Raw genomic sequence first — 21,605 nt, 5'->3', positions numbered from 1 at the left:
TTGGGCATGCCTTCTCTGTAAAAAAAAATAAAAACATAAAAAGGCACTTTGGGCATCAGGGGAAAACGGGCAGGTGCTCTGGCACCCCTAGCACCCCCCTCTGCACGTGCCTGACAGCCGGTCTGACAGAGAATATGTTTGTGACTCTCAGCCTTCTAGCAGATGTTGCCTCTCTATTAAGAGAGTCCAGTCTCTCTCTCTTCTGGCAATGTATCCACATATGCTCTCTCTTCTGAAAATGTATCCACATGCTATCTCTCTCCTGGCAATGTATCCACATTATGCTCTCTCTCTTCTGGCAATGTATCCACATTATGCTCTCTCTCTTCTGGCAATGTATCCACATTATGCTCTCTCTCTTCTGGCAATGTAGCCACATAATATGTGGATACATTTTCAGAAGAGAGAGATAGCATATTATGCTCTCTCTCTCTTCTGAAAATGTATCCACATATGCTCTCTCTCTCTTCTGGCAATGTATCCATGCTCTCTCTTCTGGCAATGTATCCACATATGCTATCTCTCTCTCTTCGCAATGTATCGTATCCACATATGCTCTCATATGCTCTCTCTTCTGGCAATGTATCCACATATGCTCTCTCTCTCTTCTGAAAATGTATCCACATATGCTCTCTCTCTCTTCTGGCAATGTATCCATGCTCTCTCTTCTGGCAATGTATCCACATATTGTGGTAACTCTGATGCAAGCCAAGACACTTAAAGCAGGTTTAAACGCTCTTGCGTTGTTTTATTCACCAAAATTAACTCAATTCAAAGTCCAACTTAAATTCCTCCCTTCTCGGGGCTGTTCATTCATGTCCAACAAAGCAGGTGGGGGTTCACATGCGCGTCCTCGCATGTGAGGTTTCCCCATAACGTTGCACTAAGCGCTCCAGTCCTCTGCTACATTCTCCAGTAGATTGCCACCAGTACCTTGCCTGAGTTACCTGCTCCAGCATCTTGCCTGCGTGAGATAAGAGACAGGATTGGTCAGAAATCATAGTCATTTTCATAAGCTTAAGGAGAGGAGTGTAAATGTCACCTACCGCCCGACAGCAAGGAGAGGACCCCCTCTCTCGAGGAGAGCCAGCCACACAGTGAACCTTCAGAGCTCCGTCTGCTATCTAGCTGAGCTGATTGTCGAATCAGTCTCAGCCGTGTGAGCCGCTCCTAACAGCGCGCAGCTGCGAGCGATCGGCCGCTCCTAACAGCGCGCAGCTGCGAGCGGTCCCACTGAATCAGCAGCTAATTGGGGAACTACCTCTTACTGCTGACGCGGAACCCCGGCTCTGATGTCACATGTCGTGGCTGGCCGTCCTCCCACTCTCACCTGCCGGGGGCTAGGCTGCCGAGACACCACATATCCTCCCCCTAAGCTCGCTGCCCGTGCGGCGAGCTTCCATCTCTCTTTTCCATGTCTCCTCGTCTTCATCCTTCTGACTTTTCTTTAGCCTGCTGGGCCTTCACTGCAGGCTTGGTCGCATCCTTGGCAGCTGGAGTAGCTTCAGCTGGAGTGGCCTTCTTCGCCACTTTCACTGGGGGAGTCTCTTCTTCAGAGTCGTCCTCATTTTCTGCTTTCTTTTCTGGCGTCGGGCGGACCTTCGTCTCCGGCCGAGCTTTCGGACCCCGGTCCTTCAGAACCCGTCCAGAAGGCTGGGCAGGTGAGGCGCTGATGGGGAATCCGTTTCCCCTCGTCAGGGGGATCAGGGCGCGGCTCGCTCTGCGTGGGGCCCGGTGGCGGCGGCTGACGGCGGCGGCTGTCCCGGCCGGGTCGGTCCTGAGTGGCTGGCGTTTTCTGGCGTCGGGCGGCAAGGAGCGTAGGCATCGGTCTATGACGAGTTTTTCTCTACTTTTTTTTTTCCCCAATTCTTTTACGACCTGCTGTAATTCACTTTGGCTTTTTTTTTTTCAGCGCCACTAGAGCCAGCTTTTGCTCCCTAGTGCGTGAGGTTGGCGTTGAATCAGAGTTGCCCGCATTCTCCACCATTTGTGGTAACTCTGATGCAAGCCAAGACACTTAAAGCAGGTTTAAACGCTCTTGCGTTGTTTTATTCACCAAAATTAACTCAATTCAAAGTCCAACTTAAATTCCTCCCTTCTCGGGGCTGTTCATTCATGTCCAACAAAGCAGGTGGGGGTTCACATGCGCGTCCTCGCATGTGAGGTTTCCCCATAACGTTGCACTAAGCGCTCCAGTCCTCTGCTACATTCTCCAGTAGATTGCCACCAGTACCTTGCCTGAGTTACCTGCTCCAGCATCTTGCCTGCGTGAGATAAGAGACAGGATTGGTCAGAAATCATAGTCATTTTCATAAGCTTAAGGAGAGGAGTGTAAATGTCACCTACCGCCCGACAGCAAGGAGAGGACCCCCTCTCTCGAGGAGAGCCAGCCACACAGTGAACCTTCAGAGCTCCGTCTGCTATCTAGCTGAGCTGATTGTCGAATCAGTCTCAGCCGTGTGAGCCGCTCCTAACAGCGCGCAGCTGCGAGCGATCGGCCGCTCCTAACAGCGCGCAGCTGCGAGCGGTCCCACTGAATCAGCAGCTAATTGGGGAACTACCTCTTACTGCTGACGCGGAACCCCGGCTCTGATGTCACATGTCGTGGCTGGCCGTCCTCCCACTCTCACCTGCCGGGGGCTAGGCTGCCGAGACACCACAATATGCTATCGCTCTCTTCTGAAAATGTATCCACATATGCTCTCTCTCTCTCTTCGCAATGTATCGTATCCACATATGCTCTCATATGCTCTCTCTTCTGGCAATGTATCCACATATTATGCTCTCTCTCTTCTGGCAATGTATCCACATGCTCTCTCTCTCTTCTGGCAATGTATCCACATGCTCTCTCTCTTCTGGCAATGTATCCACATGCTCTCTCTCTTCTGGCAATGTATCCACATGCTCTCTCTCTTCTGGCAATGTATCCACATTATGTTCTCTCTCTCTTCTGGCAACCACCAATCTGACTGACACTTACTTTACTTTACTTTATTGTCATTTAGCAGACGCTTTTATCCAAAGCGACGTACAACAGATTAAAATACATCACACAATAAAACATAGCAGAATAATGGAAATAGATTAAAACAGACAATATGTGATCATGATAAAAATATGCATAGATAAAAAATGATCAAGAGTGCAGATTATTACAGTGTATGAACAGTAGAGGGAGAGATAGGAAAGTGGATGGTAAATACACTTCATTCATAATGGTTCGCTGTCAGTTGATTGAACACTGTTGAATAAGGACTCCCTGAAAACTGAAACTCAGGCCGAGCAGCGTTCAGCTGGAGTTTTCTGTGCTCAGGTATTTGAGATATTACTCTTTGTTCCTCCTTAATCCTGCCTCCCTGTGCTCCCACAGCGCCCTTATTACTTTCTGCTAAGGCCTTCAGCCTCGGGCCGTCTGCTTCAGAGCTGCAGCATCTCTCATAAACATCTCTCATACAAAATAACCCATGCCAACCGACAGAATCTCAGTCACTTAAAGGAACAGCTCACCCTAAAATCCCAAATAAATATTCTTCCTCTCAACTGTAGTGCTATTTATCCATAGATCATTTTGTGTTGCAGACTAGTTTTGGAGATATCAGCCGTAGAGATTTCTGCCTTCTCTCCAATACAAAATGGAACTGGATGACACTTGGCTTGTGATGCTCAAAGCACACACAAAAAATACATTTGAAAAAGTCAACAGCAATGTCTCTTTTCAGAAATCATGACCCAGTTACTCAAAATAATCCACAGACCTTGTTGTGAGCAGTTTCATGTAGGAACTATTTTCTTTTGACTGAACTACACCCGCGAGCTAGTTCCTACATGAGACTGCAGCTAGCAGGAGCTAGTTCTTTTGGTTAATCCTTAGGGATCCTACGCACAGTTTGATAAATGAGACCCCTGGATCGGAAGGGCATCTCCTCTTTTACAAACCTTTTATACCTTTATTTATACAGGGTGAGTCTCACTGAGAGCAATGCTCTCACTCTTTTGAGGAGTGCCCTGCTCACATTCACACCTGGAAGCTGACCAGTACAACCACAGTCTGATCTGCTGGCCACTGACCAGCTCCACTGGAGCAGTTGGGGTTAAGGGCCTTGCTCAAGGGCATCTCAGTGTGGTGGTAATGAGGGAGGGGCAAGTGCTGCCTTTTCTTGTAATAAACATTTTTATTAATGATTTCAAGCAAAGACATGACATCTACAACGTAGCAGAGTAAGCAGACAGTGACGACTAAAACACTGAAACCCAGAAGAAAAACAAAATAATAATAAAATAAAAATACAGTACATACAGCAACACCACATCAAACATTTATGAAACAATTCGCCAGTATGTTGATCGTTAAGTTCTATTCGACCAGGCAATAAGGGCCCAAAGTAAACACAAAATGGTCGAGCCTATCCAAAAGTGTGTATGATACCTTCTCATAACTAGCCAGCTGAGCCATAGTCGTAGCCCACTCTTTTCCAGTGTCTCAATAGAATACACTTAGCTGTTGTGATGGCCAGGGCAATCCATATCATTTGAAAGGAGGAGAGACCTAGAGTCCATGAGTTCAGTTGTTGACGCCAGCATAAACACCTTCACAGTGATCGGGAATTGTCTCTCAACAACCTCAAATATGACTTGTTTGATACTATTCCACAGTTGCTTATTACAGGACATGACCAGAGTATACAGTATGTACAATGGAAGCACCATTACTCTTACAACTCCAGTCATCCGGTATTAAATTCCTCTTGTGTAGCTTTTCTGGCATCCAGTGCCACCTATGCAATATTTTCAGTTGAATAAATATGTTTCCTATTTCTTTATATGTAGTTTTCAGGTTTTTCAAACATGATTTCCATTCTGAAGGGGATATATCCAGAGCTATGTCCCTTGTCCATTGAACCTTTGTCTTATTTAGAGGGTCAGGCAATTGTTCTTGGAACAGGTGATAGATTATCAGGCCCACTCCTTTACGGGATAGTGATTTAGTAAGTACGGTAGCTCTTCAATGGGGCTGCCCATGGGAAAGGTAAGTGGACTACCAAGCCATTTAGACAAGGCACTTTGCATCTGGATATGTCACAAGTATTGATTCTGTGGCAGATTGTATTTTTCAGATATTTGGACAAAGCTTAAGTACGGTCAAGTGCTGCCTTTTCACTTTCCCCACCCAGATTTATCCTGCCAGTCCCAGTCGTGGGGATTGAACCCACGACCTTCCGGTCAAATGCTCACTTCTCTAACCTTTAGGCCACCACTGCAACACATGTATTTGTGTTGACTTTATTAATTATTTGTTTGTTTATTTAGTTTTCCATGTGTTATCTACATGACTATTAGTTTTTGTATATTCTAAAGAATGTTAAGGATAATGCAAATAAACAAAACCAGCTGTTAAAATCAATGAGGCAGTCTGAATTCCCTCAAATCCTTGTTGTAATCCTGTAATGTCCCTGCTCAGTGTGTTTCTGACTGCGTTTCCTGTTGTATGAGAGGAGCTTCAGGCTATAAAGTCTGAGCTGGTGACTCCTCCTTGCTCCAAAGGTCCTCCTGCCTGCCGACCAGGAGGTCAGACAGGACAGGAGACACGACCTGGAAAAGGCTACTATTTAACCACATTACAAGTAAGACCAGTTTTAAACAGAAATGACGGGTTTGAGGGGTTTGTAAGGGGATGTGGGTGGGTCAAGGGTTTGAGGGGGTTGTAGGGAGATGTGGGTGGGTCAGGGTTCTGATCTGACTCACAGAACTTCCATATCATAGCAGACTGGAGTATTGGACTTGGCGGAGGTCTGCTCTCTTTGAGTGCACTTCTAGTTATTTCTTAGTTTTGTTTATATTGTGGACTATCCTTTATGTGATGTTTGAATGTCTTGTCTTGTTTTGTTTTTTTGGACCCCAGGAAGAGTTGTAACGGCAGTAATGACTAATGGCAATCCTAAATAAACAATAAACAATAAAGAGAGGAACCAGGAGCAGCAAGCATGATGGGAGAGGACAACTCCCTCGGAAGCAGAGCCTCCTCGGGGGGTAAACCAAAGACGTCTAAAGACAAGAGTTCCAAAGAGGTATACTTCTCCTTCCTGCCGGAGAGATACGAGCCGCTGCTGGAGGAGGTGGAGGAGGAGCGCGAGGAGACGCCGGAGGAGAGGAGCAGCAGGAAGGAGCAGAAGGAGAGGAGGAAGAAGGAGAAGTATAAGAAGTACAGGAAGGTAAGGGCACATCTCGTTTTACTACTTCCTTTGAGCCGCGTATGCGCACTATCGCTGCCCATCTATCCGAGTCTCATTTTACGACATGTTAGCTGCTAGCTAGCTAGCTTTGGTGAACATATTGGAAATTAAGTAGTATCCAGTTATGGAATTATATTTACCACCACTAGCTTTGGTGGAAATGTGATTGGAAATGAAGTATCAAATTATATCCATCATCACTTTTTTCATTAATTTATCACTTTGCGTGATTTGCTGCGAAACAATGACATTTGTCTTCTTTCCAATTGAAGATGCACATGAATCTGTGGTAGTGAGCTAAAGCTAAATGGAGGTCTGTGCTCGGGCGGCGACAGTGCGCATGCGCGACTCAGATCAAGTAGTGACAATCACCTAACGAAGGAAAATGCTAAAGGTCATAAAGGTGGTCCTCATTTGTGAAGATTGTCTTGCTGAACACAAGGTCTAAATATCGTAAACCTTTGTAAACCACAGACCTTATTTCAGGCAACTAACCAAAATAATTGAAGACGAGGAACCCATGCTGAGGCATTTCCAGGCTTTAGGACTCCCTCCTGCAGCACTCTGTGCTAATGTTATCATGGTAATGTCATCAGAGTGTCAGAGTGGGAAGTGGCCGGTTTGAAGGCCTGTGTGTTTGTGTCTGATTTTAATAATTGGCTCAGTGGGAGTTTGACGTTTGCCCCGTCACACATGGGTTACGCTAATCTTATCTACACAGCCATGATCCAGCTCTAGATTTTATTCTGGCACTCCACTAACAGTAGCATGATTCACAGTTCAAAAACAACAACTCCTTATTTATACTGTCCCTTTAAGCAGCCCCTCAGTTCAGCCTCTGTCCGCAATGCTCCATTTTAGCTCTTGTCCCTTTAAAGTTCCCCCTTCCTTCCTGGGTCAGAAGGGCTTGTGGTCTTGACTGATCTTGAAAGAAAATGCCGAGTCCGGCTGGTCTGAAACCGAGTCAAGACCGAGACCGAGGGAGGGCGAGTCCGAGACGAGACCGCGAGACCATCAAAATGTGCTCTTGGTCTTGAGACCAAGACCGGTCTCGAGTACTCCAACACTACATCAGAGTTATGTTATGGTCCATGAAAAACCAAAATTTCCTGCTTCATATTAAAAGCTTTTAAATGACTAAATAACAGAAGACTTTTACTGTGAAGAATTTACAGGAAATTAAACGTGTTCCTCGCCAAATTACCTTGACTTAGTGGAGCCTCCATTGTGTTGACTGTTCTCTCTCTGTCTCTCCCTCTCTCTCTCTCTCTCTCTCTGGCAGAACGTAGGGAAGGCTCTTCGTTTTGGATGGCGGTGTTTGGTTGTCGGGTTACAGAGCTTAGCGGCCGGTTATGCCACGCCTCTTTCAGCCACGCTGGTAACGGACGTTTACCGCGCTGCCCGCAGCAAAGCATGATGGGACACACAAATAGTAAAAACTACAATATTAAAGCCAGGGCTTCAGTTTGAAAGCCTTATGAGTTCACATTGGGCCATTTTCTTCCATAAGCACTTGAGTGTCTTTAATATGCCAATGTTTTATAAATGTAAAATGGCAATTTTTTTCTTCAAATTTACATTGTGTGAGAGGAGTGAGAGAGGAGAGGAAGAGAGAGAGCAAGAGAGACAGAGAGGAAGAGAGAGAGAGCGATGAGAGAGAGAGGGAGGAAGAGAGACAGAGAGGGTGCAAAAGGGTACAAGTTGTTTGAAAGCTGTTTGTAAAGATAAGAAAAGGATAGGTTGTACAGTCTGAATATCTAATTATAATAATGACCAATAAAACAAAATTACTCCATGTTGTTTTATCTTCTTGAATAAAAAACATTTGATAAAAAAAACTTTCATCCTTCTTTCAACTTCTTCTTTCAAATAATGGCAGTCCTATCTACCTATATACCGTAGATTTATTTTAAATTCATTTGTCAAATTGTATAGAGATAGTTTTGGTGAAATTATGTCATCAGCTTAAAACTTTGTCTAATTATCGAATGATCTATCTATCTTTGAGATTCATAGGCTATAACAACATTCAATGAATACCATTATTTTTGGCATGTGTGAAAATCCAAATATTTTGTATTTTGTAATAGTTTATATTATATTACACAAATAGATTGTGTGTGCATTGACTGTTTTAAATACTGGTGTTATTGTGATAGTTTTAGGCCACATTTAGACGATGGTCTCTGCATAAAACGGCAAACTGTGGCCTTTGGTTCTGCCTTTATACACAGACAGCGTTTGTGAGAACGATTCACGTGCGTTTTGCCACTTTACACAGCAACGCTAAGGGGCCGCTATCACACAATTCCACTCTGAAACTTGGTTTCTCTTTTTTATATTTTCAGGCCCCAACAACACCGTTGTCATGGAAACAGAAGGCCCAAACGCAACAAAAGTTTGCCTTTTGATGCTGGGAGCATTGTAGTGTAAACCAGGCTTTACTGGGGGTGTCAAAATTAATCATTTTTAAGATGGATCGCGATGCGGACGTGGACTCGAATTGAAGACAGATGAATCCTTGAATCGTTTATGTTTAAAAATGTATGTTAACATTCAGAATCATCTTCATTAACACTGAAAACACAGACCCAGGTTCAGCAGCCGTGCACCAGATTCTTAGCTGCATGTTGCAGTGCCACTGTTTAGAAATGTCCTATGGCCAGCCTAGAATCCCTGAGAATACACATTGCATTCGATTCAAGTATTTGCAATGCATGTCTGGACCCTGTATGATACATCTGATTTTACATGTAGTAATTTGTTGCTTTTTACTTCCTTTTCCATTATCATTATGCTGAACAGGATCCATCTCTGTCCTCCTGGGATGATTTGGTTAGCAGTGTGTCTGTGAGAAATAGAACAAAAGTATTTCTACCTTCTAGCTGCTTATTATAATATTTCCATTTCTTACTATTCTTCTCCATAGGCATTGAGTTTTATTGAATAACATAAAAGGAGAGCATTACTAATTTACTGTCACAGCTTTTTATGTACATGTGTTTGCAATTCTGCTATCATGCAACATTTTACATGTTTGTCTTGTATGACGTATGTATAGTATTTTATCATTCTCATCTGTTGGTCCTATTCTGTTTTAAATGCCGGTGTAAGTTATTGACAGTGTAAAAATGAACAAAATGAATGGTTTCTGGTGATTGGGAAAAGAAAAGAAAAACTAGGCCTTACTCTCCTTCAGAGGAGTATAGCACAGATGTTACCCGCTATTTAAAGTACCCTTTTGCCGAAGCCTGTTGTGGCAGTACCGTAAGTCTCGGTGTTGTTCTTCGGCTGCTACTTCCGTGAGTTTTGGTCGTAGGGTGATCAGACTAATGTCATTGAAATCTGGATTCTCAGCTTTCATTTGACATCTTGTTGGACTTACTGGTGCAAACAAAACGAAAATATCCAACCATTACTGCGACCACCGCTGCAGTACCTTTGCGGCAATAGGCTATTTCAAACCAGGTAACATTTGTAATGTTTTGGCCGTTTTGAACACAATATGACCATTATGTGTTTAATTACACAACGTATTGATTTCTCTCTGTTGTTTTACATTTTGGTTTGGTGTTATTACGATTTCAGCTAAAAACAGGGTGTAAATGACATATTTTCAAGTCAACTTGGCATCACAGGGCTTGTGGAGACTTGCGTTATGCCAGGTGAGCAGTATGGAAGCACTTTATGTATTCTTTCTGTTGTTTTGTATGTTTTTGCTCTTGGCCCCCATCACACTCAGCAGACAGCTCTCTGTGCCTGCCGCAGCTGGAGTGCAGTTCTCCTATCTCGGTGGGCGATGCGTCCAGAGTGCTTTACCCAGTGCACTGACTGTATGAGAGTACCTCATAGGACCCCACTTCAAACAAACTGAACTATCCCTTTAAAGGAAGGCTTTGCCAATTTTCAACCCGCTTTTCATCATTACAATGTGAGTATGCAGATGGACAGCCTTGACCTTTTTCATGTTTTCCTGCGCCGAGAGCTCTGCAGTTTATTCCAGCACTTCCGTGTCAGAATGACGCGTTTTGAGAACAGCTGTTCTGCTCGAGGACAGCTGTTTCAACTACTTATTTTAATTTCTTCTGTATGGCACACACCCAAGCAGAGTCAGAGAGCCTTAACGAGCATTAATGACTCATGCCAGCTGGCGTGGGGGGAGTTTCTGCAGGCTGACGAACAGTGATTTCTTGGCACAGAAAACATAGAGAAGGTAAACACTGTTCATCTGCTTATACTTCCAACATTATAAAATTACAAAGTGGGTTGAAAATCGACAAAGCCTTCCTTTAATTATCTTTTACTCACTACTTACTTATGGCTGATACTATTTTTTTCATGGATTTAAAAACCTAAATATGAACTTTATGATAGTGTATTTTATTACACAAATAAATGACATGTATTGAATGCTTTATCTTGTTTTAAATATCTGTATTACCCATTATTTTATTCTCCTACTTCAGAACACTTTACATATAATCATGTTAGCCTACAATAAAGCTGCATAATTTACAAAATGAAAGGTAGGATTTGTGATGGCCAAACGAGGCTTTCTGAAGCTTTGAGGCAGAGACGATAGATTATAGAGACGGCTCAACTTCAAGTCACTTCCTGTATCTGTGTCACACTGCCACGCCCCCTTAGGAGACGAGCAGCAGGTCCTACTGTAAGTAGAGCCCTGCATGCTGCACCTCGGGCTGAATTTCAAATCACTAGCTAGGGCCGGGTCGGCCTGCCACCACCCTTTTTTTAAAATAGCTTGTGACATAAATAGCCTATCAGAATATCATAGGCAGGCATACCAATCAAATAAACGACTAACTTAAAAAAATAACAATTTCATTATAAAATGAAATAAAAATATAGATTCAGGTTATACACGAACACATCCTCCTCGCTGCCTCCAAACAAGTGGCCTCCTGTCCTTGAGCATAACTTCAGTGTTTCTATCACTGTTCTTGAGGAAATGGATTCTAGTCGTGTTTTTGGCTAAGCTTTTTACTGTCCAACAGACAGCATGTTTTCGCTTTGCGTGTCTGAACTTGTTGCGGGGAGCGAGGCGGCAGATCACTTCAATTTAAAAGCTGTCAGCCCAGCAGCCTCTTTACGCATGTCCACCTGGACGGTCGCTTCACACATATTGGATTTAACCTCTGCCTAGGTATCGAGTTTAGCTGCTTATTGTTCAATTTCTTTTCTTCCCCGTATTCCCCCCATTTTCTCCCCAATTGTACAGTACTTGGCCAATTCCCCCCTGCTGCCCCGGTCACTGTATGCTCTACCCTCTGCTGATCTGGGGAGAGCCGTAGACTAGCACCATGCTTCCTCCGACACATGCACAGTAGCCAGCCGCTTCTTTTCACCCGACAGCGGGAGCTTCACTGGTAGGATGTACTGTAGCACGTGTGAGGATCACGCTATTCGCACCAGTTCCCTTCCCTCTGAACAAGCGCCCTGACCGACCAGAGGCGCTAGTACAGCGACCAGGACAAATACCCTCAAGCCGGCTTCCCCCCCGCAGACACCAGCCAATCGTGCCTGTATGGACGCCCGACCAAGCCGGAGAGCAGGAACGTGCGCCCCTGGCATTGGTAGGCAGGGAATCTACCGCTACACTACCCGGAGGCTCGGCTTATTGATCTCTAAACAACTAGCACTTGTCTGTGAGGAACATGTACCTCAGCGCTTATGTGACAAAGTGGATGAGAACTCAAATTTACTCACCACTTGTCCCTTAAATGTTCACCTTTCAGTACAGCTTATTTCAACATGTTTCAGTTGGCTATAATTTACTTTGCTTTTGTAACAATTGCACCACTTACTATCCCGGGTTGTTGGAATTATGTTACAGTTTACATCAAAGCATATGGATAAGTTAAAGCACACATACAGCCATAAATTAGTTTCAATCACCTTTACTGAGTTGCAGGTAAAAACATTGTTAATTGTTTGTTCTTTGTTCATCCTCACCAGAATCACCATGTGGGACCTTTGTTTGGGGAGGGGCCCGTTCGCAGCACTTCCATTTTATGGTGTAAAACAAGTGGAAAGGTTTTCTTTCCTGTACAAATGTTTCTTTTTGTTCATTGGATGCTGGTTTAGAGTAACTGTAGGATCATTTGCCTTTCTAGAGCCATTTAGCTGTGTGAATGAGCTTGCAAATGACTCCTAGCATGTTATTTGATGTACTTGTATTAAGGTGACTGTTTTAATTGAACCTTCAATGCAATGGTGTAGACTGATGTGAGTCTAGGTGTCAATTGGACACCATATAATCAATCAATTTGCCCTTCTGGGACACTTAACTTGAATCTTGAAAATAAAGCCAGTTGGGTTTTGCTCCTTTGGGGAGACAGGTCAGGCTGTGCTGCCACAACCACGTGCCTTTGTTTTGCTTTTCTATTAGTTAATTTGGTGAGTTGTTCTTTGTTTTGTCTATAAATGTGCAACTGAAAGTCCTGTCAAAATACATCTCCATCTTTGAGAATTGAAGTTGTCTGCTGAGTCTGCCTACCTACCACCTCCCTTGCCACTCGGGCCGGCTTCCCCACAGCTTGTGGGTCCCTTTTTTTGGAGTGAATATGCGACTGTTGAGAAAGTGGCTCTCCACAGATAATCTAATCTCCAACATATATTTTAGCCACATTGATTCATGACGTATCCGTATCCTCTATTTTCTTACCTGACATGGTGGTAAATGCAAACTAAATAAGCAAATAATAAATAAGCAAACTATTATAGCCTCAATTTATATGGCTAAGATAGCCCACAGAACAGACAGATGTGTGACTATCAATTCAATCATACTGCGTAGTCTAAAAAAAAAAAAAAATCTGATAAACTGTTTGAACTGACACATTTAATATAATACTGGTGATGCTTATAAAGAATTGTTTTGTAATAGTGTTGAAATAATAAGCTACCGTAAATTCCGCACTATAAGCCGCACCGGACTATAAGCCGCAGCAGCAAAATTGACTGTTTGTTACATATATAAGCCGCACCGGACTATAAGCCGCGGGTGTTTTAATGTTTTTTTTATTTTTTATTGTGTTTTAATGTTTAATTACCATATGTAAGGGTTCGTGCACAGAGGGGATTGTCGGGAAAGAGATGGCTGTTTGAGGAAGCTCCCATTTATTAACATTTCAACAAAACAACATAACACAACACCACCTGTGTTTTTTTTTACAGTGCACACAGTGTCCGCGGTGTGGTGAAAAGAGGGCAAGAGAGGAAATTAAAACAGAAGTGGATTTATAGTTAGAAAGAGTGCTAAAGAAGAGAGAATTCCGTTTTTTTTTTTTCTGAAAAAATCCATAGATAAGCCGCACCGTTATATAAGCCGCAGGGGCCAAAAAAGGCCAAAAAACGGGGAAAAAGCCGCGGCTTATAGTCCGGAATTTACGGTACTCGAAAATGATCAATCATAGGTTTAGGCTGTAGCTTATTAAAAAAAAAAAGCCGGCCGTCACGTTGGGCTCCGGCTAAGAATTCTCATAAGGCTCAGGGTCCGGGCCGGGCCAGGCTTGATTGTCTCAGGCACGGGTCGGCTTAAGGCTTAAATTGGTAACACTTTACAATAAGGTACACACATTTTACAGTAGTTACTAGGAAACTGAGAAACTATTAGTTAATGATTAGTTACACACACACACACACACACACACACACACACACACACACACACACACACACACACACACACACACACACACACACACACACACACACACACACACACACACAAATCTACATCTATCTATCTATCTATATATATATGTGCATGATGATAATAATACTATAATGTTAATAATAATAATAAAATGTTTATTATAGTAACAGATCCCAGTGCAGCTCATATTTCATCATGTAAATATATAAATACTGTTGATATAACGAACCAAACCATGGTGAAAAAGGAGAGTGAAGAATTTGTTTCTGAAGTGATTTTTTTTTGTCATAAAAAAAGTCTGAAATTTAGTTTTCACTGTTTGTGAAATCTGCGGATTTCGGTTAGATCTGTCAAAGTGTCTCCCCGTACTGTAATGCTGTATCGGTTATAAATAAAGTTGATTGTCTTGTCACTTTTTTCCCCAGACAGTGAAAACTTCAGTTCAGAGTCCATCTGTTACAATTTTAATTTATGTTACAATATTTTGTTAGAAAAATCAGTTTCTAGTCACTGCTGCGTGTTTACAAAAAAATAATAAAATAAAAATAATGTGAGGAACATGTAACATAGGATCATACATACAATCATATCTCCACCCCAACAAAGTGCTCAACGTTTTCCCAACTCAAAACCAAACAGATTTAATATTTTTTTTTTTTAAATGTTTACGTCAAATGTTGTCTTTTCGTGAAACATCAGATTCTCATTCCCATTGAATATTTGTCAGTTCCCTTGGCGTTATATACCGACGTGAAAGGAACCTTTTTGCTCATGTTTGGATGGATAGAGTCCAACAGAACTCCACAGCATCTGAAATCGATGCCATGGGAATGACATTGCATAAGCCGGTTATAACATTTTTGTTACTTAAGCATAACATAAACCAGAACTATCTAACCATAACCAAGTTGTTTTAATTGCCTAAACTCAACCAAGTTGTTTTAGTTGCCTAAACTCAACCAAGTTGTTTTAGTTGCTTAACCATAACCAACACTGACATTTTCAAATTAACCAACGTGATCATTTCAAATTAACCGACGTGATAATTTCACAGTAACCGATGCGATATTTTCAAATTAAGTGACGTGGCGTTTTTCAAATTAACGGCAGTTAATTAACACAGGGGCCAACTGTTGCCAATAAACTAATCCTGGAGGAATGGAAGTCCCCCTCTTCACCCTCTTTTCAATTGTGGCTGACGGATATGACCTCTCTTATACAGAGACTTAGGTTCCTGAGGACCAACTCACTTGAGAAATTTTCTGCCATTTGGGACACGTTTCTGGCCTACCTCGTAGAGATTGTGTGGGATCCCTCTTACAAGCATACAAGCACCTTACACGACTGGTAGCACGACTTAATATGGAATGTTGATATGGGTTTTGTTTGTTGTTTGCTTGTTTGTTGTTGTTTTTCCTGTGTCTGAGCCCGTTTGTTTGTCTTGTTCGTATGTTGTAAAAAAAAAAATGAAAATAAAATATTGAAAAAAATTAATGAAATAACGGCAGACAATGTAACCGGTGGTGTCAAAAAATGACTTAAAAGATACCCTGTGTGTTAAGAAGTGACACCAGGGGTCCTGACAAATAGTCAACATGGAACACGTTTGGTTTCTCTACCTGACGAGAAGAAAACTGGAGGGAAAACTTGGGGGATTTTTGGGATGAAATTGTTCATTTTTGAATATCACTCAAAACATTTGAGTCAGCATCTTCAGTAGAAAACTATCAGCATGAAATACCATTGTAGAAATACCACCTTAAATCACTGTGTGCGTGAGTGCGTGTGTGCATGTGCTGTGTGTACGTTGTGTGTGTGCATGTGTCTCAGTATGTAACAAAGTTAGCAGGGAAGATTCCAACACGCCCGTCAGCCAGTTGCCCCTCCCACCAGTCGTACTGCGAGTCCGTCTTGGTTACCACGGTGATGCGGTCGCCGGGGGAGAAGCTGAGTGAATGAATGAATGAGTGAGAGAATGAATGGATGAATGAATGAGCTATTACATACAAAGAAATCACAGAGGATCAAAACACAATAAAGTCGGCAGCTTGTGGTCCTCTAGTCCAGTGGTTCTCAACCTTTTTTGGCTTCAGTACCCCCTTTCCCTGATTTCTGAATCCAAGGCCCAATCCAAATTCACCCCTTGGCCCTACGACGTAGCCCTTAACCCTCTCTTTTGTGCGTTTACGTGAAGGGGTAGGGTGACCTAGGAATCGAGTGCGTAGCCACTGATTAAATTTTTCTCTACCTCGTCCTGTTCTGTGCCAGATCTTGCCATCGTCAAGAAATGCGTGCAATGTTTTCTCCGCCCATGAAAGTAGCGTAGTCTGGTGCAGTCGGAGTAATTATGCACCGTTGGAAAGCTTGTGTGGCTCCCTTTCTGATCTCTCCTCCTCGCATGTGCTCATCATGTGTCACTTGGATGAACTGCTCACTGAACCTGCTCACTGAACCTCCCAGCCGCGCTCCGCCTGGAGCCTTGGCTGTGTCTTATCGCCGTTAAGTGGAGCGATATTGAGTAGAGCCCGACCGATATATCGGTCCACCGATATTATCGGTCGATATTGGCCGATAACCAATATATCGGTATCGGCCGATATTGCAGATATTTTTTATTTCATATTTTTTTAAGTTCTAGACAGCATGTTGTGTATATTTGATATTTTTTCTTAACTCAAGTTATACTTTATTTATTCTATTTGTTTTTTTGTATTTCTAGTTACCGGTATTTATAATTAAATTCCCGGTGAAGTTTTTCATTGCATTGATGTCATTTTGGACAATAAAGTTTATTGATAAGCTGTAAAATATCCTGCCTACATTAGATATCTCAAGTCATGTCAAGTCATATTTTTGTCAAGTGTTTGATATTTGAGGGATCATCGCAAAAAAAAAAGTGTAATATAATGTGTATTATATAATACATATATCGGCCGATATATCGATATTGGAAATGTTTTACTCCCTAATATCGGTATCGACATCGGCCTAAGAAATCCAGTATCGGTCGGGCTCTAATATTGAGGCAGGTGTGCTCTGCCTTGGCGACTCTCCGTGCGATGTGTGGATGGTGGAGAGCCCGGTGCGCCTCGGACGCAACAAACAACGGAGACAACACTTTTATCGTAGGTTTGCACAAATGACTGCGCAAATGACAGCATTTTGATTTTAGAGACCACAATGCATTTATTTAATCCAGTCTGACCAGAACCAGGGATAAAACCTATCCCCACCGGAGATAAAAAATGAATGACCAGAGGAGGGGATATCAAAAGCAGGAGGAGGGATTTCCCCACATTCCCCCCAGCAATTCGCACCCTACCCCTACCTCTTACAGTAGTAGTGAGAAATATTTAAGTATTTTAGTAGCATATTTTAACAGTGTTGTAAGTGAGGAGCATTTTAATATAGATGGTTGTTTCCCCCACCTCAGGTCGCCGGGCTGCTGCCCCGAGAACGCGTGCGCCGCCGTGACGACCAGTGACCCGCTGGCCCCGCCCACTGCCGACATGCTGCCGCTGCCGCCTGCTGCCCAAAACACACAAAGAAGAATTTAAGAGTCACGATGACAATTTCTACAATAAATATTGTTCACATCAGGTGGTTTCAAAGTCTGTTTAGTTTCTGTACCGTGAGTCTGGAAGCTTCTGGAGGAGACAGAGGCTGAAACACAAAGGATCATATTCATATTAAATAGTAATATTCAATAATGAATGACTGACCTAAAGAAGAGAGTTCTGTCAAATGATTCAAGTTATTTTTTAATCAGTCTGTGCAGCTGTTCATCTTCCAGTAGAGGGCACCATCTGACCTCATTTCAACTGCTTGAGACTTCATGCAGAGAAGACTTGAGACCCGCATGGCTGTACGCCGTTTGAACAGTTAACTGGACTGATCTGAGCTACAGAGATCTGTAGGTCAAAGGTAAACTCTTCCTGTCAAAAATGATATTTCAGAAATCCATAACTCATTCTACCTAGGACAAATGACCTCACGCATGCCAATCATGTGTATGGTGTTTCTAATTACAGATAACGACAATGCAGTTGCAGCAATGTGAATAGAGTAGCGCTGGAAACAGTATTCCCTCTGTACTAGCTTAGCTGCAAGGATAACTTTAGCCCCATTATTGCTGAGATATCAACAACGTCTTAAAGCTAATTGCTAATCTTTTGGTCACTCAGTGGCATTTTGAGGCTGACGAAACGTTGTTACAGGCAGTGGGCTTAGCTAACGTAGCTAACATTGGCTAACTTAGTGCAGTAATGCGGTCACAGGTGTGTGTTCATAGAGTATTTTACAACGGCTTCGAACGTGGCACAACCAATCATAATCAAGGATTGGAACTATCCATTTTATAATTGCTTACTGTCAGGATCGATGTCAGACATGTGGATCTATTCGCGGGTAGTTGAGGGCCACGAGAAACTTGGCAAGTCTTGAGAAGCTGGGGTGTTGTGGAACTTGATGGCTGGGGCTGCACTGTTCGGGGTATGGGAACGGTTGCAGAGATTGCAGAAGTTGCTGGTTGCAGAAGTTGCAGGTTGCAGAGGTTGCAGAGGTTGGTATGATCCTTGATATGAATCTATGAATCACTCGCGAGAGCCTGCCGGAACGGGCCTTTATAGATCCGAACATGACATCACCTGTGTTATGGCATCACCAGCGAAAGGCATGAAAGACACTTATGAATCATGACATCATCAGTGATCGATGACATCATAGTAGGAATGACGACGTCAAAGTAGGAATGATGACGTCATCCTAACAGTACCCTCCCCTCAACGGACGCCACATGGCGTCCAATGAGGCCATCAGGGATGGCATCTGGGAGACAGAAAATCCGCAGGTTCTGGTGGAGGGGCTCCTCAGCAGGCGGTTAGACCCCAAAGGGGGTGTCAGGCAGTGGAGGTGCTCCTCCCTAATACTGGATATCGAAGCCATAGATAGACCGACAGACTCGGTCTGCCGACTCCGAAGGCAGAGCCACAGGGGGCTCTGACTCAGCGAGGCCTACCTTCCCGACCTGTAGTTTGGGCAGGGCACCCACCGTCTCCTTCTTTAAACGCCCCTTCTTTGCTCCTGACCGAGGGCTGACGATACTACGGGGACCTCCCAGCGTCAAGCTGGGACCTACGTGTGGGTCAAGAACTGGAATCGGCTGCTGCTGAGGTACGGGTTCAGACTCGGCGAGGGGAAGGTCCACAGGTTGTGCCTCAGGACCAGCAGACTCGGAGGCCCCCTGCGGGGGGACGGAGCTGATCTGCAGGCAGTGATTGAACTTCTCAATGAGACGATCGACACTCCTCTCCAACCCCTTAACCCTCTTGGAGACACACTGCCACTCCTGGGTCCTGCAGGGAACGCTGCCCGACCGTACGGGTTTCGGGGCTGGACTCTTAGAGCCTTGACCCGCTGAGAGTCTCACGGGCCGGCGAGTGGTGGACCCACTTACTGGGCGCCGGGAGCAGGAGGAGAGGTAATGCCCGGCTCGACCACAGTACCGGCAGCTCCGGGTGTCCAAACGGCGCTGCCTCTCCTCTGGTGTGATGCGAACCCTGCCGGTCTGATCACGGTACAGATGGCTGCTGGTGTTCAGATGTGGTTGCCTTCGCTTTGGGATGACACTAACTCCCCCCCAGAGTATGTGCTTAGGAGCTGGTGGCGGCCGAGAAGCAGGGCTAGTAGCAACGGCCGCGGTAGGTGGGGGGGCAGCGGGTCTGGAAACCTCCGGGACGAGGGTGCGCTCGGAAGCTGGGGCAGGAGGGGCAGAAGGCTGCGGAATGGCACCCTGGGGGCCTAGCCCGTCGAGACGATCTAGCCGGCCAATCAAGAGGGCGTGCCGATCAGCGGCTTCGGAAGCCAGAGCCTGGATTGCTTTTTCCTGCTGGGCAATCAGCTCAAGTATTGTTGCAAACCCCTGTGCGAGACCTGGAGACAGCTCTCGCACCCACCAAGGGTCTTCCTCCTTGATCGGTGGAAATCTATCCGCTAAATCCATTTCTGAGTGATTCATACTGTCAGGATCGGTGTTAGACATGTGGATCTATTCGCGGGTCGTTGAGGGCCAAGACACTCTCCAAGAGTAGGGGAGTTGTGGAACTTGATAGCTTGATAGCTGGGGCTGCACTGTTCGAGGTTTTGGGAACGGTTGCAGAGATTGCAGAAGTTGCTGGTTGCAGAAGTTGCAGGTTGCAGAGGTTGCAGAGGTTGGTATGATCCTTGATGTGAATCTATGAATCACTCGCGAGAGCCTGCCGGAACGGGCCTTTATAGATCCGAACATGACATCACCTGTGTTATGACATCACCAGCGAAAGGCATGAAAGACACTTATGAATCATGACATCATCAGTGATCGATGACATCATAGTAGGAATGACGACGTCAAAGTAGGAATGATGACGTCATCCTAAGCGAAAGGCATGACCAAACCGCACTTTGGTCAACTGCGGTTGTTTTAAATGTGCTACAGTAAATAATCTCTTGTGATGTGTTGCCTTGCCTAGGAGCATTGTATAAACCAGTGGTTCCCAACTAGGGATGTTACACTTGGGGGGGAAAGTGTTAAACTCATATTAAACGGTTTAGTACTAACAGAACTGATTATTAAATTATTTTTCTCCCCAGTTGTACTTGACCAATTCCCCCTGCTGTGATCTGGGGAGAGTTGTAGACTAGCACATGCTTCTTCTGTGCAATCGCCAGCCGCTTCTTTTCACCTGTGTATTTCACTGTGTGTGTGTGTGTGTGTGTGAGAGAGAGAGAGCACATATTGTTCAAGAGAGACGGGATGAGTTCCATCCTGTTAATGTTAAAACACACACACACACACACACACACACACACACACACACACACACACCATTACCACACCATTACCAGCGGCTCGGTGTGTGTTGACATTGGCAGCTTCATCAAGGCTGCAGATGGAAGTGAAGGTGTGTGTGTGTGTGTACGTGTGTTGTGTGGTCAGCTACCGTAGCAGTACATTCCTGCTGTCTCACACAGCAGACAGACAGACAGACAGACAGACAGACAGACAGACAAACAGACAGGTCTTTCATCTGATTCCTTGGTTGGAGGGGGGTAAAGTAAAACTCACCTGAACTTTCAGCTTTAAAGGTTGAGATGTTTGGATAGAGGGAGGGTTTACCTGCGCGCACGCACGCACGCACACACACACACACACACACACACACACACGCACACACACACGCACACACACACGCACACACACACACAGTGTTTTTGCCATTTCATACTGTACACTTGAGCGCAGTGCACGTTCAAAATGTGCACGTTCAAAATGTGCCCGTCCGGAACGGGCAGTTAGCTTATCTATCTATCTATTCTCTCTTTATCTTTTATACACCATAATGCCAGTACTGTCTGTCTGTCTAGCTGGATGTCTGTCCTTCGCGTATCTCAAGCAATTCTGCATCGCGCCACCTACTGGCAACACAAAAAACGGTTTATTTCGAGAACTGTTCGTCCGATCAACTTCGGAAGAACTACGCGGGTGCGCGTAGGCAGACCTGAGTGCAGTGCTGAATTTCGTGCAATTCGGACACGCGCATACAGTAGTCATAGTGCCGATCTTCCGCATGGGACTTCCACTTCCGCGCAGTGGTGACTTTTAAAAACATACATTGTGTTGCTTTTATTTTGAAGGCTAAACTTCCAAATTCGTATAT

General features: G+C 44.2%; 2 protein-coding genes across 3 annotated transcripts in view; one reads left to right on the top strand and one right to left on the bottom strand.

The window, feature by feature from the left end:
* Window positions 1-5,984: 5,984 nt before the first annotated feature.
* LOC310774233 (uncharacterized protein) lies at window positions 5,985-7,647 on the top strand (the record flags this gene model as incomplete). The annotated part of the gene is made up of 2 exons (XM_083634283.1): window positions 5,985-6,209; window positions 7,513-7,647. The coding sequence occupies 2 exons, from the start codon at window positions 5,985-5,987 to the stop codon at window positions 7,645-7,647; spliced, it is 360 nt and encodes a 119-aa protein (XP_083490409.1).
* Window positions 7,648-15,722: 8,075 nt separating this feature from the next.
* sh3yl1 (SH3 and SYLF domain containing 1) overlaps window positions 15,723-21,605 on the bottom strand; it is a 46,630-nt gene continuing 40,747 nt past the window's right edge. Inside the window, exons 9-12 of one of the 2 annotated variants that reach the window (XM_083632596.1) lie at window positions 21,014-21,064; window positions 17,539-17,571; window positions 17,337-17,436; window positions 15,723-15,855 (exon numbers count right to left, since the gene is read on the bottom strand). In XM_083632596.1, the coding sequence (XP_083488722.1) occupies window positions 15,735-15,855; window positions 17,337-17,436; window positions 17,539-17,571; window positions 21,014-21,064 (305 nt within the window). In that variant the 3' untranslated portion in view covers window positions 15,723-15,734. The remainder of the gene's footprint in view (window positions 15,856-17,336; window positions 17,437-17,538; window positions 17,572-21,013; window positions 21,065-21,605) is intronic. The other variant, XM_083632597.1, reaches the window with a different exon arrangement.

The sequence above is a fragment of the Poromitra crassiceps genome (assembly GCF_964638095.1).
Source record: "Poromitra crassiceps genome assembly, chromosome: 3".
Taxonomy (NCBI): Eukaryota; Metazoa; Chordata; class Actinopteri; order Beryciformes; family Melamphaidae; genus Poromitra; species Poromitra crassiceps.
Note: the sequence above shows the minus strand (reverse complement) of the source record. Positions and strands in the feature narration are given on the sequence as shown.